The sequence below is a fragment of the Heliangelus exortis genome, chromosome 3 (genome assembly GCF_036169615.1).
Source record: "Heliangelus exortis chromosome 3, bHelExo1.hap1, whole genome shotgun sequence".
NCBI classification, from domain to species: domain Eukaryota; kingdom Metazoa; phylum Chordata; class Aves; order Apodiformes; family Trochilidae; genus Heliangelus; species Heliangelus exortis.
In genome coordinates this window covers 25,656,625-25,679,032 of record NC_092424.1, presented here as the reverse complement: position 1 = coordinate 25,679,032, position 22,408 = coordinate 25,656,625, and the positions used below count along the sequence as shown (strand labels likewise).

Here is a 22,408-nt window from a genome sequence, read left to right as displayed (position 1 = left end):
TGTCTCTGTTCATTTATAGTTACTTCCATGGCAGTAGAACACATACAGTGTATGCTGGCTTCTACCTGATGCCTACAGTATGTATGGAGCATATTTCGCTGCTTACAGAAACTGTAGAACTGCTAACCCAGGAAAATATTCAGGAAAGTTGAGATAAAATCCAGCAGCAGCAATGAAAGATAAAAGCCAGCAGGCAAGGTACAGTCACGCTCTGGCTGTACCATTAGTACCACTCCACCAATCAAGCATTTGAGACTTGCTTTGCTAGCACATCAGGTGCTATAGTACCATCTATAAAATAGACCTGGGATAAAAAAAAAAAAAAAAGACAAAAGCCACAGTGACACTGCCTTGTCTTTGCATCAATGTGAACTTGACTCTCTCTGCTGCAAAAATGTGCTGACACAGAACTTTCATCATTTATTACAAGATTAGTTTGGCCTACCAGTTTGGCAAAATCTGCGTTTGTGAGAGATTGTAAGAAGCAACATTGTGCAGATGGGTTAAACCCCTGTATCCAAGTGTCTCTGTGTAGGTTGCGCTGCTTGATCTGCTTGTCGCGTTACATACACAAAAGGGACTAAAGAAGTTACCTGTTCGGTTGCTGCCAGGCACCCAGCTCAGGAACTCCTGCAGGAGCTAACCCTAACAGCGGGGTTCTCGGGGAAACTGCCTGCGCAGACCTCAGTGGAACCACACCAGCAACCGGACCCCGAGGCTAACGGGGCGGGCACCCCGACACAGCCGCCCGCCTTTATCCAGCCCGTACCGAGCCGCTTTCCCGCTGTTCCGCTGGGCGAGCCCCGCGCACTGCCCCCTCCTCCTCCGGCCTTGCCTCATACCTCACATCCCGGGCAGCCCCCCCCCAGAGCCCTCCGGCACCGACACGGAAAACGCAGCCGCCTCACGCCGCACGTGCCCCCGTCCCGCCGGAAGTGACGAGGACGGCGGGGCGTGCCGAACCGGTCCTTGCCGAGCTGGCAGCGAGGGCCGCCGCGCCCCAAGCCGTCTCGTGTCAGCCTCTCTGGTTCCGCGGCGTGCCGGCGGAGCGGGCGGCATGGCGGCGCTGAGTCTCACCGTCAAGGCGGGGAACCCCCCGCTCGGTAAGTGCGGGCCGAGCCTCCTCTTCCTCCCCCTTGCCTCCGGGGGGGCCCGGCGGGCCGCTCTCTCCTCCCCGTCCGCCCGCCGGGACCTGCGCGACGGGCGCGTGGCCGGCGTGTTGCATCATGCGGCGCGGCGACCCGGTTCTCCCCGCGCGCGGGGCCGAGCGAGACGCAAGGGGGAAGCCCGGGTCCGTCCTTCCCGCTCCGGCCCAGCCCGGCCCGGTCCCTCTGTCGCTCCCCGGGGCGAGCTCCCTCTCTCTCGCCGAGGTGGCGGCGGGGCAGGCAGGCCGGCGCGGCGGGGGAGTGCCCGCGTCTCCGCCGGGGCCGGGACCCCGCGGGGTCCCCCTGATTCTTAACGTGCTGAGGAGGCATCGGGGCGGGAGTCGGGCCCTGGACAGGGGCGGTCTCCAGTGGGTTGGTCTCCGGGGACTGTTCGGGCAGCCGTGACAGCTGCCTGCACCTGACATGGTTGGCGCTGAAGGAGCGGAGCCGTAGGCTGACCCCCGCAGGTGACTTAGCAGACTGAGGAGAAGTTTTCAAGGCAGCCCCAATTCAGATTGCGTGTTCGTGAGCTCTGCCGGATTGCTGATATCTTTCCTTGTCAGTTCTGACCTCCTGCGAAAATTCGGCTCGTCCGGGGAACTGTCTCAAAGTAGCGCTGCAAAATTTTGCTTTCCGAGTTGCTTACTGCCCTGTGATGTTATTTTGGCTTTAGATAAGGTGAATACTTTCTGCCATCTGAAAACAATATATGTGTTCCGTGTCATTACTCCATTTTGTCACAGCTGTTAAAAATTAATTTTCTTCTCTTCTTAATATTAGTTTATTGAATTTCTTTTTCATGCTGTTACCCAACTCCGAAATGCATTTAGAGTGCAACTTGTAGGACTATTGATAAAACATGTAAAAACATATATGCTTTAAATAACATTTCTCCTGATAGTTGTTTATACTTATTTTCAAAAAGGGGGATGTTACAGCATGAGCTATGATTAGCATGGCTTTTGGGGCTTTGGAGGATTTCTTTCGTTTTATAGGTAGTAAGTGGCAGTAGAGCTTTAATCGAGATTGCATAATTATATCAGAAATAGTGCATATTACAGGCGAAGCACTGTGGTAAACATCTATAGCACACTCATTCTACTCATTCCTGCTTCATACTATTCATCATGACTGTGCACCGGGAAAAGTATGGTAGCCTGTAATATCACTAGCATTAATTACATAGCTTGGTGTGCATAATACTGATCATTTTCAAGGTATTTCCATGCATATTATTAAAGTACTTGCATGTCTTATAAGCATATTGCACAAGGGATGTAATCTTGACTTTCACAGATGGATAGCTGAGGGATGGGAAGAAGCAGCTTGACTTGCTGTTGATGAAAGCATAATGCTACAAGAAGGGTTTACACTGGAGCAGAAGTGAGAACTAGGAAATTCCTAGCTTCAGTGCTTTGTATATAGGCCAGTGTATTAATAGTTTACAACATCATCTGCCCTGGGTACTCTGCATTGTTCTTGGGAAAATAAAGTCCATAGCATGCTATGAAGACTGCCACAGGTAAGATGCCTTTCAACATCTAGATTATAGTCCTTTGGGTAGTTTCATTTAAGTAATATTTGCTTATGCAAAAGTTTGCTGTCTTTGTATGTGCTTCTGAACAAAACAAAAGAACACGAGCTCCTCCACTTATGCTCACCACGTTGAATGTGGACCAGAGCCACGCCAGAAATACAGCCAAGTTAGCTCAGTGTTTTGAGCTATTGTGTCATGCTACAGTGCATCGAGATCAGAGCAGGTTTTTATCATCAAGCCACTTTAGATCTTGGCAGAGCTGTAGTCCAGTGGATGAGGTAGACTAAAAACTTCAACAGTTCTAGAGGCCATGCTTTACTGTTACTGGTGAGCTTACCCTGAAAACCCTGTATAAGTTTCCTGCACTTTGTCATGAATAGAACTGCTTGGTTGTGAATAGCTAATCTTATTGTAAACATTAAATCAGGTTTACAGTCTTGTCCTTGTTCAGAAAGTACTGGTATATTCAGTAATTGATCTCCTTTTATGCATATGTCAGGGCTGAGATATGGAGGATATTACTTTACTGTTCAATAATCAAAAGCGATTTGATAATGTTCTCTCTATATATTGAGGACAGGAGTAATTTTTACAGTACTCTTAGGAGTCAAGATGTGCTGCTGCTGACACTTGCAGAGCTCACTGCAGGTTGCTGTATACTGGATGTTATTGATTTGAGGCTCTAAGGATTGCCAAGAATAAAAAGCCTCTTCAATATATGAGCTTGTACATTTATTTCTTCCCTGGGCACTATTACTTGAAGGAGCGAGTTCAGTCAGCTGGTAGTGTTTTTAAAGAAATGTAATTGTTTTGTTGCTACTATGAAGGACACCTCTCCTAAAAGAAAGTTCAGTATCTTTTTATCTCTTGTTTTTTGAAGGAGCTCTGCTGACAGTGGAGCATCTGAAGGATGATGTTGAAATTTCAGTGGATGAAGGCAAAGAAACCATCCTCCGTGTGTCTGAGTAAGTGACTTTGCATCTCTCCTTTTAACTGTGGGTCAGCAGTTTTGGAAATCACATGGTTGTAACAGTGACAGTAACCTTTTCAGGTAGGAGGAGAAGAATACTGTTTAATTCATCACTGCATTGCTGCTATCTCTTTGTAGCTCAGACAGAACATTTTCAATATATTCTAGACTTGATCTTTATGGAAAGGGCTCTGGTATTATTTGTATGCACACGTCTTACCATTCATACTCCAGCAATCACTTCATTGTTTTGTGCCATGAATTATCAAAATCAAGAACATTTGATATATTAGGCAAGATTGGTATACAGGATTTCCTGGACTTGCACATGTGTTAGGATGAATTTACAAATTCTTTTATTCTTTTGGCATTTTTCTGGGCTCACTGGTGCATGTAAGTGAAGGCAAGATGTTATCTCACAAAAATGCTAATTAACTATGCCATGCTCTCCAGTGTATCCATCTGCATCCTGTAGAAAGCATCGTTGAAATTTTTGTAGATATCTGTTGTCTGTCCTTCTAAAAATGCACTGCCATTGGAATAAATATTTCCAAGTTTGTGGCATAAAGGTGGCTTTCATGATTGGAGTAGGATTGTGTGTGTGTGTGTATACATATGTATATATACATATGTATACACACATTTTGTGTGGATACACACATATATACATATATATACATATATATATATATATATATATATATATATATATCAGAAATGCAGGATTAATGCTGTTAGTTTTGGGAAGCTGCACTGTCATCTTAGATTCCTTATCATGTAACATACCTGGATGTCAAAAGGAGATACCTTAATATTTTAAGGATAATTGACATATCAAGTGAAATCTCTGATGTCTCCTGTCTAAAGTAAGGCTTGTATTTTGACCCATAAACATGGCAGTCCTAACTGAAAGCATATTAACACTATGATGTGTTTGAAATTAGCTATTATAAGTGTAATTTTTGAATACTAATTGGTTTTGGAAAGAACAGGGGGAAAATCTGTTTATAACACACTTGATAGCAAACTTGTATTTTCTGAGCTATTTGAGTAGAAGATGCTGCTAATGCCATGAATGCATCATAAATTGGTATTCCTCTATTTTCTGTAGAATGCTTATAGAAATAACATAGTATTTTTATGTTGTTTTGTGGACATCTTGACTTGATCCTGAATTTGTCATTTTGAATTGAAGCAACAGAAATGTGCCAAGTTCCATTGGGGCTTATTTGGTAAATCGCTAGTAATTTTCAGTCTGTGTTATGTGCACGTGGGATACAGTGTACGTAACAGAGAGGGGTTTGGATACTTGTAGTTGCATGAGCTTTTCCCTTAAGTAACTTAGTTGAATTTTGGTTTCAGTTTTATTTCTCAGTTTAGGCAGCATGTGTGTATTTATGTACTGAAGGATACACGTGCAGGCATCCAAGCCTGTGACACATTGTGATGATCCTGGAATAACATAAGTGTATAAACTTGGTGTTGAATAATGTTTTATTTGTGTATTACCATGCCTTCTCTCCACTGCATTGCAAAAACACACATTTTAGCTGTAAATAAAAATGTCAGAAATACAAAGCCACAGTTTTTCTGCTCTTTAACCACATATGGATAGCATCTAGAATCATGGTTCCATGAGAGGGAACGTTTTGTTAGTGTCATCTCATCTCTCGCATTGGATTATGGGTAAGAATTCATTGCAAACCTCAATATTGTATTAATTTTCTCTTGCCTGGTTGTACAATAATTAAAATAAAAAAAAATTTCTCTATTTCAAAATCTGTTAAAAGTGTATCTGTAACTTAAGAAGCATCAGCTGAACTCATATCTCAACTAATGCCTTTGCTAAATGGCTTTCATGGCATCAGTTCTGCTGAACCTGTTTTGTTTTGGCATGACTTGAAAATTCATTTGGGATATTTCAAGGTTTGATTTTTTAATTTTTTTTTTTCAGAAAACCATTTGTTCTAATGACTTGAAAAAGAACGTTTTATTTGCTATTTTACTAAGTTATGTTTTGGAAATGCAGTTAAAATCTGGTGATAAACTTTTCAGCTAACTAGCTGGGGCTTAGCTGTCAGCTAGGTCAGTTGAAAATTTTGTCACTAATTGGAAGTGCTGATAATTTACTTTAAAGGTTATTTTTGAAGCCTTAGCTTCAGAACTTTGTATCCTAGTAGCTCCTAAACTAACAATTCTGCTTCTGGCGTTGTGAAGTGTTTTAGTATACCTGCATCTTACCAGAGAGCAAACTGCAGTGCAGCTTTTCTATTTTGTGCTGTGAGCACACTCATGCTTCACAGTAGTATTACTTTCAGGCAGATGTATCTAACCTGTACAGAGAACCATTCTGTAATGCTTTTTACAGCTATATTCAAATAATAATTTATTACAACTGGAGATTCTCTGATTGTTTTCTTCACTCATCCTGTGTTCTGCTTCATGAATATTTGTCCTTGTTTTGAATTAAGTGGCATTTTATGTCACTTTAAAGAGATGCTCTTTACCTGTAACATTATGCTTTCCCTGCTTATTCTTCCTTACTTGCGCCTGGAATTAACAGGCAGGAGCTGCAGAGAGAGCCCTTGCAGCTTTGTAACTTTGTAAAAGAAAGGAGGCCAATTAGTACTATGCTTGGGTGGAAGTAAATCCTTTTCACACAAAAAATTAACTGCTTTTTAAGCTCAAGTAAGATTTTACTCAGAGTAACATTGTTACATTTCATAAGTTTATTCAGATTTGCTCCAATTGTCAAAGGTATTAGTTTTAGTGTGAACTAGTGAAAACAATAAAAATACATTTCACAGATTTTCTGTAGATGCAAAGATATTGGAAATATTCTGGTTTTCTTAGTTTGAAAAAGTTTCATTACACTCTGATAGCAGTGTCAAGTTGTAACAGGACATACTCTGTGTATGTTAAAGTCTCTGCTGTGGCTTTTGTTTTTAGGTGTATTTTGTGGATATTCTGTATACTGGATCCTAGAAGCTTGAAAGACTAGATGCAAAAAAACTACAAAATGCACTATGTTCCTTAGGTTTTAGTGTAGTTAACCTAGCGATACTGGATGATCAAATTGTACTAAAAATGGGACTCATTATAACTGTTACTATATCAAGAAGCCTTCTGTATCTTTTTCATAACATTTATAGATTTCTGCAAGGCTTTTTGAACGCTATCAAAATTTCTTTTAATTTTATAAAGGACACTCTAGGTATAAAAAGATGCACAGAACAATAGCAGAACAGAAATGAAATCTTGTTTAGATACATTGAAGTGCATCATTCAGTCCAATAAATTGATTCAATTTAATTGATTAAATTGAACAGAACACTTACAGGAATTCTATTGATGTCAGTGCTTTCTTAGAAGCAATTGGAGCTCTGATTGTGTGATTTACCTCTGTGTGGGATGGTGGAGATGAGTATTATCTGGAGAATTGATGGTGTGATGCATCTTTCTTCCAAATCTCTTTGTAAGTAGTAATGAAAAAGTTCACATTTATCTTAGGTGAATTTGAAGCTAGATTTGTGACAGTATTTTGGTCTTTGAAATAATGTATGAAAGGTAGAAAAGGAAGGTAGACTCATAGAATCATTTTGGTTGGAAAAGATCATCGAGTCCATCTGTTAAACCTATCACTGCCCAGTCCACCACTAAGCCATCTAAATATCTTGTAATACCTCCAGGCATGGTGACTCCATCAGTTCCTGGGGAAGCCTGTTCCAGTGCCTGACAACCCTTTCAGCAAGGACATTTTCCTTCATCTAATGTCCCCTGGAACAACATGAAGACATTTCCTTTTGTTCCATTGCTTGTTACTTGGTAGAAGACACTGACGGGTCAGGACAAGAGGAAATGGTCTCAAGTTGTACCAGGGCAGATTTAGATTGGCTATTAGAAGAAACTTAGTCACTGAAAGGGTTATTAAACACTGGAACAGGCTGTCCAGGAAGGTGATCGAATCACCGTCCCTGGAGGTGCTTAAAAGACAGGTAGATGTAGTGCTCAGTAATGTTTTAGCCATAACACATGGTAGAGTTAGATTAGTGGTTGGATTTGATCATCTTAAAAGTCTTTTCCAATCAGAATGGTTCTCTGACACCCAGCTCACTGCAGCCTCTTTTCAGGTAGTTCCAGTTCATTAGCAATAACAGTTTCCCCTCAGCCTCCTTTTCTTCAGGCTAAACACCCCTGGTTCCCTCAGCTGCTCCTCACAGGACTTATGCTCCAGACCCTTCACTAGCCTCTTTGCCCTTCTCTGGACATGCTCCAGCACCTCAGCGTCCTTGTAGTGAACACAGTGTTCAAGGTGCAGTCTCACGAGTGCCCAGTACAGGGGGACGATCACTTCCCTGGTCCTGCTGGCCACACTGTTCCTGAGACAGCCAGGGTGCTGCTGCCTGCCTTCCAGGCAGTGTGGACACTGCCAGATCCTATTCAGCCAGTGGTTGATCAATACCTCAAATATTTTTCTGCCAGGCAGCTTTCCAGCCACTCTCCTCTAAGCCTGTAGCATCACATGGGGGTTGTTGGGACATGAATGCAGAACCCAGCATTGAGCCTTGTAGAACTTCATACAGCTGGACTTGGCCCATTGACCCAGCCTGTCCAGAAGCCCCTGCAGAGCCTTCCTACTCTCAGGCAGACCAACACTCCAGCCTAACTTGGTGTCATCTGCCAACTTACTGAGGGTGTACAGGATCCCCTTGTCCAGATCAAGGTATGAAAGAGAACTGGCCTTAATACAAAGCCTGGGGAATACCACTTGTGCCTGTCCCCACACTGGATTGAACTCCATCCATCACAATCCTTTGGGCCTGGCCATCCAGCCAGTTTTTCACCTTAGCAAAGTGTGCACACGTCCAGGTCATGAGAAGACAGTTTCTCTCAGAGAAAGCTGTGGGAAATGGTGTCAGGGGCTTTTCTACAGTCAAGGGAGATGGCATCCACAGCCTTTCCCTCCTCTTTAGAAGGACATCAGGTTAGTCAAGTAGAACCTGCCTTTCATGAGCCCATGCTGACTGAGCTTGATAGCCTTATTGTCCTGCATGTGCTGTGTGATGGGACTCAAGGTGATATGCTCCATAGCTTTCTCTGGTACAGAGGTCAGACTGACAGGCCTGTAGTTGGCCAGATCTTCCAAACAGTCATGTAGATGAGTGTCACATCTGCTATCCTCCACTGAACTGGGACCTCCCCAGTTAGCCAGGGCTGCTGGTAGATGATGGAAAGTGACCTGATGAGCATTTCTGCCAGCTTGGGTGGCACCCAGCACCCTTGGGTGGATCCCATCTGGCCTTGTAGACTTGTGTATGTCCAACTGGTGTAGCAGGTCACTAATCATTTCCCCATGGATTATGGGAGCTCTGTTCTGCTCCTTGTCCCTGTCTTCCAGCTCAGGGGGCTGAGTACACTGAGAACAACTGGTCTTGCTACTGAAGATTAAGGCAGAGAAGGCATTAAGTACCTCAGCCTTTTCCTCATCCTTTTGTCCTATGTTTCCCCCCACACCTAATAAAAGATGGACATTCTTAGCCTTCCTGTTGTTGCTACTGTTATTTCTGGAAACAATTTTTATTGTCTTTTATACCAGCGGACAGATTCAGTTCTAGTTGGGCTTTGATACTTGTGATTTTCTCCCTGCATAGCTGAACAAAACCTTTGTAGTCCCCTCTAAGCTACCTGCCCCTTCTTCCACAGGCCATACACTCTCCTTTTTTCTTGAGTTCCAACCAAAGCTCTGTTCAGCCCAGCTGGTCATCTCCACCACTGGCTTGTCTTTCAGCACACCTTAATGCTTCTGCACCCTCAAAGATCATCCAACCTTCCTTTACTTCCTAGTCCTATCAGGACTGGCTCCTAAGGGACTCTTGTGAACCAGTCTCCTAAACAAACAGGCCAAAATCTGCCCTCTGGAAATCCAGGATAGCAGTTCTGCTGACCTACACCACCCATCCCCTTCCTTCCACTGCAGTGCTCCTCAGCCCATGTTGTGATGCTTTCTTTCAGTCCTCAGGAACATCTCCCTTATGGAGCATTCTCACAAGGCCATCTGCCAACTCCCTTAGCACCTGAAGATGCACCCCATCTGGGCCTGTGTATCTGAATCCTGTGTATCTCAGTTTCAGTGTTCTCTGCTCTCATCCTCTGCCACTTTAGCCCACCAGATCCTCTTGCACTAAGGGCACCTCTTAAAATCAGAGTAATTTTGGTTGGAAGACCTTGAAGATCTTCAAGTCCAGCTGTTAACTTAGGACCCTGCTAACCCCCCCACTAAACCATGTCCCTCAGCAGCACATCTACATATCTAGTAGTTATATTCAGCAGGGTGACTCCTCCACTTTGCTGTGCAACCTGTTCCAGTGCCTGGCAGCCCTTTCAGTAAAGTCATTATTCCTAATACCCAATCTGAACCTCCCCTGGCTCTATTTCACGCCATTTCCCCTTCTTTTGTCACTTGTAATTTAAATTAAACCACAGAAAGGTATATGCTCTTTGGAGAACTTTTCATACCCAGATCTACTGAGCATTTTCAACAGTAGAGTAGGAGAAACAAACTCAAATTTTTCTTTTATCTGGAGAATGAGTGAAAAACAAAGATACAGGCAACCAAGTGTGTTCAACATACAGTTTTTATGAAGTATGCATTGACTAAAGTCAGTAACAAGGGAACACATTTTTTTCCTCCCTTTAAAACCACAGTGGAGACCTGTTGATTCCTCTGTAGATTTTCTAAGAAGCCTCTTAAAAGTCATCCTTCTTGTATGAAAAGAAAACAAAGCAAATGTTAACTATATCCTTATATTCTGGAAAATACATAGTTCAGGTTATGCCTATGCATTCTGTGGGATGTGGAGAGAGGGTTTTATTCTTTGAAAGAACAATCAGTTTTATTTTTGTTAATTTATGTTCACATAAACATTGTTTCATATTAAAAAGTTTATTGTTCCATCTGGTGGTAGAAAAGCAGGGACTAATGTATTCTTCTGCTATATGTTTTTTTTATTCTGGTGATCTGATGCCTACCCATTGGTTCACCCAGAAATTTTTTTGCAGTTGCTTTATATGTTTTGACTATGTGTGTAGAATTAAAACTGAACTGGAGGTAGTAATTACTTAATATACCCTTATCTTGCCTCTTTCTGTTTCTTAGGCACGTTTCCTTTACCGATGTGAATTCAATAGCTCGTTATATGGCAAGAGCTGCTGGTTCTTCTGGGTTGTATGGTTCAAATCTGTTGGAACACACTGAGGTGAGAAGAAATCATGCCTTTTATTTATTTATTTATTAAGGTTTTTTTGGTTTTTTTTTTTTCTTTTTTAATTGTTTTTTATTTGTCCTTTCCTTTTTTCTTATTTCTGGCCTGTGATAAAATCTTTGTTTTTGCAATTCAAACTAGAGGAGGGTAGATTTGGATTGGAAGTTAGGAAGAAGCTCTTCACCATGAGGGTGGTGAGACACTGGAACAGGTTGCCCAGAGATGTGGTGGAAGCCTCATCCCTGGAAGTTTTTAAGGCCAGGCTGAACAGGGCTCTGAGCAACCTGATCTAGTGGGAGGTGTCCCAGCCCATAGCAGGGGGGTTGGAACTAGATGATCTTAAAGGTGCCTTCCGACCCTGAAAATTCTATAATTCTAATTTGCATTTTATTGTTAGATTGAGGTTTCAAATATGTGGCATGCTGAGGGTTTTATTTTGTTAGTGTCGCTCCTTCATACAAAGAAGAGTCATAAATCCAAGCCTTGAAGGGGTTGCCCTTTCCCACCTCTGAAAGAAAAACTCCTAATCTGAAAGTTTGTTAATGTAATTCAAGTTGGAAGGTGGTATGTGCAATTTTCCCTCTGAACTTTCCTTAACACTTTTGCCATAGTTGCTAACTTGTAACACTTTAATGTAACACCAATGAACATTGTATGACATTGAAATGAAGAACTATTTTTCACTCTGTATGATGGACAAAAAGCTGGCTGATTTCATTCACTGTGGCATGGCATCACCACATGGAAGGACTGCTGCCTCATGCAAAGTCTTGTATTCTGTAATGCTTCCCTAGCGCTTCCATGAGGGCACCAGAATTTTTGTGCCAAAGAACTTTTTTGGTCTTCTTTCCTCCTACAGATAATAAAAAGTTATTAGGAACTGTGAATGTGATATGAAATGAGAAGGAATTCCTCTTGAGTCAAGCTCAGAATACTCATATGCTGGATTTTAATTTGATTGCTGAAACTAACAAATAGGTTGAAATTTAATTCCTCTGAAATTTGAGGAGGGAAGTGAAGGACTCAGTTCAACTTTTTTCTAAAACTACTTGCAGCTAGTAGTAATCATATTCAGCCCTTATAGCTGGGCTCAGGGGAAGTGTTGAAGTGTTGTCTTAGTATATTGCTTGTAAGGCATTAAAAAGTTGTAGGTTATCTTGCAGCTATTTAAACTTTCTGTACAAATACTTAGTTTTTAAGTAAAACTGTGAGACCTCTGCAAACACATGTTCAAGTTTAGTATTTCTGACAAAATACTTTTTACTGCTTTGTTTTTAAAATACAAAGTTGTGCTGTTGAGAAGTACAGTGACAGCTCAATTTGTGTTGCAAATATTTTGGTGTAGCTGCAAATAAGTAAGCTGAATTCTGTGATGGTGTTATTACATCTGTGGTGGTGTTATTACATCTGTGCCTGCCACATGGGTTTGAATACCGGAAGGATTCCTTGTGCAGTTTATGGAACAGTTGCACATGGCATAGGAACAGAGGACTAGAAAAGACTATCTTGCAGGATTGAGGGATTCAATTTGTAGACAGGGCTATATTATTAACCAAGGGCCTGATTCCTTTTTTTTTTTTTAAATTTTTTAATACTGAGATATATTTCCTTTTACAGGTGGAGTCTGTTTTGCAGGAGAGAGGGGTAGGAAATGAGATGGGAAGGGCATTTTATTTCTTCAAATCTAAAAGGACATAAGGCAGAGAAGATGAGGATGGAGATGAAAATAGTATACTTTGTCCAGTAGCTGTGCCAGGAATATCAAAGTCACAAATGTGTTACCTAAATAGTTAAAGGGTAAAGATTATTGCATGCTGTGTGTGATAAATAAGTATATAAAAACAGCTGATTATTTTTATCAATGAGAATAGCTTCACTAAAGTCAGTATTTTCAGCAGTGTTAATATGTCCTGAAGCAAGCAGTTAAATATAATAATATAGTTCTGGTTGAATGTTTCAGTGTATTTTAAATGTTCTTTGAGCATATATTGTGACTTATTGTCCAATATATTTAATGTTCCAGTTAATTTATTATCTGTTCAGCTATTAAATGGGTAGTACACTACAGATTTTTTACAAATTTCTTTAATTCTTTTATTAACCGGCTATCTTTTCTCTCGTAAAACCAGGTTGACCATTGGCTGGAGTTTAGTGTTACAAAGTTATCTACTGCCAGCCACTTTGTTTCAGCAATCAAAGAGCTCAATCACTGTCTGTCTCTGAGAACCTACTTGGTTGGAAACTGTCTGAGCCTCGCAGACTTGTGCGTCTGGGCTGTGCTAAAAGGTATCAGTGTACATTCTGGCCCTCATTAATATGCCATCAGTGTATACCAGGATGTATCTTAATCTCCTTCATTGTGGATGCTGGTAACCACTTTTAACTGTATGTCAGACTATGTATCTGTGCATACTGCCTTGGCCTGTGCATTGCTGGTGGTGGGAATAGTGTAGCTTAGGAAACCCTGCAATTTTTTCAGCGTTGTTATACATGGAAATTTATAGGATGTAATAATAGAGGGGAATTTTTAAACATCTTCTGTGTTAATTGTAAGAATGTCTTTTCATTATTTGTTTCCTAAATAAGAAAATTTGCTGTTGCCCAAAATTTTGGATTAAATACTTTAATTATTTTGTAAGAGAGAGTAAAATTTTATGTACAGGCTTTTCAATGCCATTATCTTACTACAAGAAATCTGTTTGTTGTTTAGTTCGAATAATTAAAAGAGATATGTTGAACCCTATGAAATACCCTCCGGAGCTTAGAAGCCTCTGATGTACTGTTTTTATGTGTTGGGTTTTTTTATATTCTCTTAGATGTATGCTTAAAGTTGATAGGTGTCAATCTACCATTCAGTATAGAATCATAGAATCATAGAATTGGCTGGGTTGGAAGGGACCTCAGAGATCATCAAGTCCAACCCTTGATCCACTACCACTGCAGTTACCAGACCATGGCACTGAGTGCCACATCCAGTCTCTTTTTAAATATCTCCAGGGATGGAGAATCCACTACTTCCCGGGGCAGCCCATTCCAATGCTTGATCACCCTCTCAGTAAAGAAATTCTTCCTAATGTCCAACCTAAACCTCCCCCGGCACAACTTGAGACCATGCCCTCTTGTCTTGCTGAGGGTTGCCTGGGAAAAGAGACCAACCCCCATCTGGCTACAACCTCCTTTCAGGGAGTTGTAGAGAGTGACCAAATTCATCATACAAGTAAAATACCTATTCAAAATTAAAGACTTATATAGCATCACACAATGGCTAGGGTTAGAATGGATCTTAAAGATCACCTAGTTCCAATCTCCCTGCCATGGGCAGGGACACCTTCCACTAGATCAGGTTGCTCAAGGCCCCATCCAACCTTGCCTTGGACACTTCAAGGGGGGGACATCCACAGGTTCCCTGGTGCTGGTCAACCTGTTCCACTGTCTCACCAATCTCAAAGGAAAGAATTTTTTCCTAATGTCTAACTTAAGTCTCCCCTTTTCAAGTTTTAGATCATTTCCCCTTGTCCTCTTGCTACATGGGAAAAGTCCCTCCCCAGCTTTCTTTTGGGCCCCTTCAGATATTGGAAGTTTGCTATAGGGTCACCTTGGAGCCTCCTCTTCTCCTGGATGCACAGCCCCAACTTTCTCAGCTTGTCTGCATAGGGGAGGTGCCCCAGCCCTCTGATCATTTTTGTGGTTTTTCTCTGGACATGTTCCAGGAGCTCTGTGCCCTTCATGTGTTGGGCACTCCAGAACTGGACACAGCACTCCATGTGGGGTCTCACAAGAGCAGAGGAGAGGGAGAGAATCTCCTCCCTTGACCTTGTCTCTGCTTCTTTTGATGCAGCCCAGGCCATAGTTGGCTTTCTGGGCTGCAAGTGCACATTGATGGCTCATGTTAAGCTTCTGTTTCACCATCACCCTAGCATAAGTAGAATTTTTTAAAATCGTGGTGTATTTTTGGTCTTAAAAATTGCTGTTAGCAACAGGTTGAAAAATTATGTGTTCTCTTCACAGATAGCAACAAATGGCAAGAGCAATTAGAGCAAAACAAAGCTCCTGTCCATACAAAGAGGTGGTATGGCTTTCTTGAAGTACAGCCAGCTTTTCAGTCTGTAGGTGCCAAGTGGGCTTCTGGTGCACCAAAGGTTAAAATGGTAAGATTTACTCGGATCCCCTGGAGAGTAGCTTTATTAATGTGAATACACTATAAGACAATTTTTAATTAATTTTTTTTAAATTTAGGGAATGAAAAGGAATTGGTTGTACAGTAAACAAAATTTATGTAAACTCTTGGTTAAAAATAAAATGTGTCAGTATCGCATTTAGAGAGACGAGGGTGATTTAGTGCCTAAATGGAATAATGTAAAAATGACACCACTTAGTCAGCACCACTCTGTAGGTAGACTGTTTGCTTTTTCTAAAGTGGATTTGTGTATCCTGGTAGAACTGGAAAGATTTCAGTCCTTGGTTGACTGAAGTTGTTAATCACAACCATGTTAGAACAGTAAGATATAAAGAACTTGGCTAGCAACTGTTTTGTTCTGTGAAAACTTAGTCCCACAGCTTGGTGGTACTTTTCAGTCCTGGATCAAATTTGAAGATAGAATAACTTAGAAGTCCAGCATTAATCTTGTTTTGATGTACTATGAGTACGTGAAAACTGTTAAGAGGTGAATTTAGATTCCAGTGTGGAAGCTTTTTGTTGTCTGCCTTGAATTAAGACCTTGGAGAATAAGCTAATACCTAGAGCTTTATATTGGATTATACAGCTAATGTAATCTGTAATTATATCTCTGTTAATATTTAAGGCAACAGAAAAGAAAGCGGATGTTGGGAAGTTTGTTGAACTTCCTGGTGCAGAGATGGGAAAGGTCATTGTGAGGTTTCCTCCTGAAGCAAGTGGGTAAGAAACGTAAATGCTTTGAGAAGCTTCTGTTTGTGTTTCTAAAGAAAAAAAAGGGAAAGTGCACTTTGGTGAGGACATTATTCAGCTTATCAGACAAGGCTTTTAAGCTACAAGAGTATTTGCAGCTTTGTCTGCATTTAAATTAGAGCTGTTTCTTTACCTCTCTGTACTTCACTGTGCTGCTGCCTGAACTTGGAATAGGAAGTTGTGTTGCCAGCATGTGACATGTTGCTTCTCAGCACTGGGGTGGCAAGAAGCAGAAGGACTGCATTTACATGGATAATAGAGGCATAAGCACTGACAGGAATTCTGATGTGTAAACACATTCTTTATGAGTTGGGTGGAAGGACTCGTAGTGCTTCTCAAGGAAGCTTAGGTTTGAGAAGGGAAAGCTGTAAGGGATAAGCCTCCCATTGGGAAGCTTGACACTGGATGTGTCATCGAGGCCTTTGGCCTATGTGTCTAGACTTTTGTGATCCCAAAATACACACTCTTTAAGGACCATACAGTGGAGATGTGTTGAGTAAATTTAATAAATACTATTTTCAGCCAGCTGTAAAATTTCCATGCTTGGAGATAAAATTTTGCTGTAAAATTTCCATGACTGCCTTTCTTCATTAAACTGGATATTCAGCATCACGTGTCTTCTGTACTAGTGTTTCTTAGTCTAATAAGTATAAACTGTTGCTTAAATATCTTGAGTATTATATTATATGCATGTATATATGTGTACAAATAGTGTTCTCGTGTTACTTCAGTAGCTTATAGTGTCTTAAGTCTGATGTTTTACTTAAAATGCTATTCTTTAGGGACATGTATATTTTTAATTCCTTTTTGGAAGAGATTTTAATTTGTGAATCTGGGGTTGATATGTAGCCTAAATTCAGTTACTTTTAATCGTATTTTAAAAATATACAGCAACGACCATTTCAGTAAATTCCATTCTTCTGATTGTGGTATGCTCAGATTATCTGGTTGCTACAGTTAACTACTAAATTTATGGTAGAAAAAACATAATCCACTTCAATAAATGCATAGTATTTCCATAAATATCCTGAGGGTTTGTTGGTTTTGTTTGACTTATGTGTTGCTTTCTATTTTCTCACACACAAAAAAATAATCTAGCTGAAGTAGTGCTGCTGTATGTATTTGTTTTTCATTTCTTTTTTAGATATCTGCATATCGGTCATGCCAAAGCTGCCCTGCTAAACCAGCACTACCAAGTAAACTTTAAAGGAAAACTTATTATGAGATTTGATGACACAAATCCAGAAAAAGAGAAAGAAGACTTTGAAAAGGTATGAAATGAGAGCAGGGAAGTCTGTATTTACTGTGCTGACTTTCACACTTCTTTTGCATTAAATTTTTACAGTATCCATATGACACAAGTCTTATGGTTGCAGGAAATTTCCATCATCTTTACCTTAAAAAGCATTAAACCCATTTACTGGTAGCTTATTTCTTCCCTTTCTCCAGTGTTTATTTTACAGGATGTAGATATGCAACTTTTCCAATAGTTGTTTTTCATTATATAAATACTTAGTAACAAGTGACTTGTTTCAGTTTTCATCTCCTTTTCTTGTTCTACCTCTTGAAGGTGTTTAAGTCTGATCTCATATAATTTTAGGCTGTGAATGAATGAGTCATAAATTCCTGCCTCTCTTTTTGTTCATGCATGTCAGATTATTCTTATGGTTTATCCTTCCTGGACACATCTGGGATAAAGAGGGCAGGGGTTTAAGACAACTACCTTACAATTTCGTGTTTTGCAGGTTATTCTTGAAGATGTTGCAATGCTGCATATCAAACCAGATCAATTTACATATACCTCAGATCACTTTGAAACAATAATGAAATATGCTGAGAAGCTTATTCAAGAAGGGAAGGCATATGTGGATGACACACTTGCAGAACAAATGAAAGCAGAGCGTGAGCAAAGAATAGAATCTAAACACAGAAATAACTGTAAGATATTTTAAGATTCCATCTTGCTTACTTATTTTCTTATTTGGCATCAAAACCTGGCTTTTATTGTAGAAGATGGATGAAATTACTGATTGCATGCCTACAAGATCGTTATAGAAGTTTGGAAATGTTTTGTGCTTTGTTCTGCAAGGCTGGAATAAGTGTTTATGTAGGCTGGGACAGTAAACTTGTGTATGTAGTGTTAACAGCGAGCCTTTCTCTCGGGGACTCGGTTCTTCTCAGGAGCTCTCTTGCCCGTCTCTCTCCCCAGGCATCTCTCGGCATCTTCTCTCTGCTTCTGGGAGCATGCCTTTTATTTTGCCCTTCAGCCCCGCCCATTTCCGGCTGGGGCAGGCCCTAATTATTGGGCACAGCTGGGCCTAAGCTCCCGGTTCATTATTGCCGACACCTGGTGACTTGTGGTTCTCACTACAATGTAGGAATTCATCAACATTCTTTACAACTCTTAAAAACTAAAAACGTAAAATGTGTGAAAATAAATTCCAGTGTCTAAAGATGATGTTGCTGTTTAGTACTGCAGTAATAAAATGTGTTTCTGTATCGACTTTATAATGCCATAGAATAAGATTTACTTTTATTGTTCTTAGGTGTTAGTAAGAATTTACAAATGTGGGAAGAAATGAAAAAGGGAACAGAATATGGACAAACTTGTTGTCTACGAGCAAAAATAGATATGAGCAGTAACAATGGATGTATGAGGGATCCAACTCTTTATCGATGTAAAAACCAGCCTCACCCACGTACTGGAAATACCTACAAGTATGTCCACTTCTGTCTTGTGTGGCCTTTGATTTTGTCTCTTTTCATGGCATTCACCATTCCCTAGTAAACTCCTTTTAATACTTTGAACCTGATAGCATCTTTCAATCAGAATATATGAGTTCTTTGACTTTCTGAATCTTTGGCAAATTACTTTAAAATGCTGTTGAGTTGGCCATCGCGGTCAGCCATAAATATTTTTTTTTGTGTTGGTCCATTGTTATGTCATTGAAGAGCTTTAAGTCAAAACATGAATTGAGACTTAATAGCTGTATCTTGAACAGCAAAAGTGTTTGCTTTAGCTCTTGGAACTTAAACAGAACCATGGCAATTTTACATTACTACAATTTTACATTGCTGCAAAGCATGATTGATCTACTTACCTGAGTGGCAGTTTTCACAGCAACTGCTGTCTTTTTGCAGAATGAAAAGTTCCTACTTTGTGCATCAGAGTAAGCCTAGCCAGTTGCTCCAGGCTGTGGTTTAATGTTTATTTGAAACCAGTGTGCCCAGCCATACAACTCCCTTTTTGAAAACATTGATTTAATGTGTGTGTAGTAAACCTATTTCTGTGGGTAGGAGTTTGATTTGAAACTTTAAAGCTTTGCTTATTATTCAGTCAACTGAAGATTTTTATATTTCTTTTCTGTTTTAAGAAAAAAAAACCCATAAGCCAGCATTTTATGGTTTTAAAAAAAACAGTAGTGGTGTAGGGCTTTTTTTTTTTTTTAAAGTCTTGATTATTGAGGCTATGATTAATTTCTTAAAGACTTTCTTTGTTTTAGACATGTATTGTCCTCTTTTGTGCATGTGCTGTTTTAGTCTCAATCTGAAACTTTTCAGGATCATAGATTTTATAAATATTTTAATATGTAAGTAGAAATTATGCTTACTTTGAATGTTTACAAGTGAAAAAAGTGCTTTTTTCTTCTGCCCTGCTTAACTAAATGTCTTCATTCTCAGAGTTTATCCCACGTACGACTTTGCCTGCCCCATTGTTGACAGTATTGAAGGTGTCACACATGCATTGAGAACAACTGAATACCATGACAGAGATGAACAGTTCTACTGGATCATTGAGGCTCTGGGCATAAGGAAACCATATATATGGGAGTACAGCAGGCTAAACCTCAACAACACTGTGCTCTCTAAGAGAAAGCTTACGTGGTTTGTCAATGAAGGGCTTGTGGATGGATGGTATGTTACATGGTTGTAGTTCAGCATTGTTCTTTTAAGCTACTCCTGACTAATGCATGCATTCCCTGTTTGGACAGTGTTTATACATCAAAGCAGCATGAAAGAATATTTAAACAATATTTCAGAACATAGATTAATTCCAGTGGTCTCTGCATGTGCAGTATGTCTGTTTATTGCTGTATAGTAATGGTTATATGTACATATTCATAGCCTGTAATAAGCATGAGGTACCTTATTTTTGGACTCTGTCTCTTGCCACGGGTGCTACTTACACATTTTCCACTCTGAGTCATCGGATACATTCCAGAGCACTGTAAGAAAGGGGCCTGAACTGAAAACCTTCTGGTCCTATCCATCTGGTTAAATCTGTCCTACTTCCCTCCCACCTACCCTGTTTCTTTTCTTTATGTTCTTATTTTTCATGTTAGCTGGATTTCTATGGACAGTGCTTGGTAGCCTAGTAGCTTAAGTATTTTGCTAGAAAGGGTAAGCTAAGCTGTACCTTTTTGCTTCTGCAAGCAATTCAGAGCCTAGAGAAGCTCACTCTTTGTTCCCACAGTGGGCTAGCTGTGCGAGTGCAGTATTTGAAGTTCTTTTCTCATAGTACAGAAGTCCAAAGAAATCCACTTTTAGATAATGCTAAGTCAGACAAGTATTTGTAGTGGTTTTCCTGGGCTTTTTATCAGTGATTCTGTGCTCAGCCTATAGGGACATCATTTTATACAAGTTTGTAGGCTGCCTGATTGTCTTATTTAGGCGTGCCAAGTGTGCATTTTTTTTTTCTTCTGTTTCTCAATTGTGTTGAAAGCCTAGCTTATGCATGGAGCCACTCTGTTAGAGCCAAAATGATATTTTTTCCTTTTTTTTTTTTCTTTTGGTAGAGCTGTAGCTGGTCTTTTGATGACCTCTCTTTCCCTAGACCTTCCTGTTAGGTACTTAGCAAGGTTTGATTTGTACTCCCATGTTTCCATGTTTTTCATTTCAGATTAGGCTTTTTAATTTCTTGCATAAGAGAAAAAAAAAATAGAATTATATTACTTATGTGATAGAATGTGATATATTGAGAGATAACACTGTCATTGTCACTTAAGTCTTTCTGGTTTCTCTTGAGCATGAAAGAATGAAGCCCCGTTGTTTCAGCTTCCTGTATTCAGGTGCAATTGAAATGGAATTAATGTGACAGGGACACAACTATTTCCTTGCCAGTTTTTGAGGGACTTATGATTGCATAGATGTGAGTGAAGAGCTACTTCACTGAGAGATGGCTTCCCTCTATGGAGTGAAGTAGAAAATCTGCACCATGTGTTCATATGGATAAGAGCTTAGTCTTTTCAATTAGGTATTCTTATCTAACTCTTAATTCTCACAAGCAAAATACACTGAAGTTGGGCTTTTTATGTATGACAGTATTAGTAAGCATTTTGATCAGTCTGACTAATAGGTAGAACTTAGTGTGTGATACTGATGAAACATCTTTTCACACTAGGGACGACCCAAGATTTCCCACTGTACGTGGTGTCTTAAGAAGAGGCATGACAGTTGAAGGGCTTAAACAGTTCATTGCTGCTCAGGTGGGTGTTTTCTTCTCTCAAATTCTTTAAATCTCACTCAGTAAGGACAACGTTTTGTCAAGTTTCAGTTAAAGTACTTGACACTGGGAGGTTTTTTCTTTTTAAGGTTTGCTGCTTTCATATGTACCGATTCAACAAAATTAACACCTGTGAGCAAGTCCTGGCAAAATGGAGTAGCAGGTTCCTTCAAAAAGTGTTCTATTTTGCACGCTTGGGATGCCTTGCTACACTGTTTTGATGAATTTGACAGGAGAGAGTTTGTAGTCTCTAAAGGGCTCTGTCTTAAATGAGTCTAAGAGCTAGAAACTGACATTCATGTACTTTTTTCTCTCCCAGGGCTCCTCTCGATCTGTTGTAAATATGGAGTGGGATAAAATTTGGTCCTTTAACAAAAAGGTATGTGCTTACTTAGACTGGACACTACTCCTGAGTTCCTCTTTCTGGGATACGTAGAGACAACGTGTTCATTGGAGTTCTTATCATAACAAGTAGCAGTTGCAATATGTTGCATCATTTGGCACAGTTTCAGGAAAATGGAATGTCCCCCCCTTTCTAACACAAAGTAGCACTAATCCTATTGATTCTCCTATACCAATACTTACTTGCCTTACTTAGCAGTATGGGGAAAGATAATGATATATGCTGTAAAATGTGATCTGAAAACTGCATTTCATTTTTCTGCTTTCAAGCTGCGAGCTATCTGTAAGAAGGTATTACTAATGCTTTTTACCTTAGCATATAGCTTACAGTACTGTAAGCATACATAGCATAAGCTATCATTTTGCAGCTTCATAGCACAGTCACATTTGCTTATATAACAGGAGCTCTACAAACCCACTGAAAATGCATTATTCCTAGTTTTAAAAGGCTGCCTGTTTCTGGTTTGGCTTATTTATTAACATCACCACAAATCTGATCCAATTTGATTCATGTTGGCCGCTTCTCCTTTCTGTGGCAAAGGGAGTAATGTGCTGGGTATACCACCCATGGAGATAAGGCCAGCACTGCAGAGATTTCTGACTGACTGTCATACATGGAATATTGCATCTTGACATGGTTAGTTGCTTTTTGGCAGCAGATG

At 40.2% G+C, this 22,408-nt stretch overlaps 1 protein-coding gene across 7 annotated transcripts in view; it reads left to right on the top strand.

Moving 5' to 3' along the window:
- The first annotated feature begins 190 nt into the window (after positions 1-190).
- Positions 191-22,408, top strand: part of EPRS1 (glutamyl-prolyl-tRNA synthetase 1) — a 44,448-nt gene continuing 22,230 nt past the window's right edge. For 2 of the 7 annotated variants that reach the window (XM_071739691.1, XM_071739689.1), the window contains exons 1-13: positions 953-1,103; positions 3,563-3,647; positions 10,809-10,908; positions 13,044-13,200; positions 14,923-15,062; positions 15,717-15,811; positions 16,986-17,112; positions 17,587-17,779; positions 18,388-18,559; positions 19,523-19,756; positions 21,243-21,327; positions 21,664-21,723; positions 22,017-22,037. In XM_071739691.1, the coding sequence (XP_071595792.1) occupies positions 1,058-1,103; positions 3,563-3,647; positions 10,809-10,908; positions 13,044-13,200; positions 14,923-15,062; positions 15,717-15,811; positions 16,986-17,112; positions 17,587-17,779; positions 18,388-18,559; positions 19,523-19,756; positions 21,243-21,327; positions 21,664-21,723; positions 22,017-22,037 (1,515 nt within the window). In that variant the 5' untranslated portion in view covers positions 953-1,057. Of the gene's footprint in view, positions 1,104-1,233; positions 1,824-3,562; positions 3,648-10,808; positions 10,909-13,043; positions 13,201-14,922; positions 15,063-15,716; positions 15,812-16,985; positions 17,113-17,586; positions 17,780-18,387; positions 18,560-19,522; positions 19,757-21,242; positions 21,328-21,663; positions 21,724-22,016; positions 22,038-22,408 lie in introns of those variants that run through there. The other 5 variants (XM_071739684.1, XM_071739686.1, XM_071739685.1 and 2 more) reach the window with 5 other exon arrangements.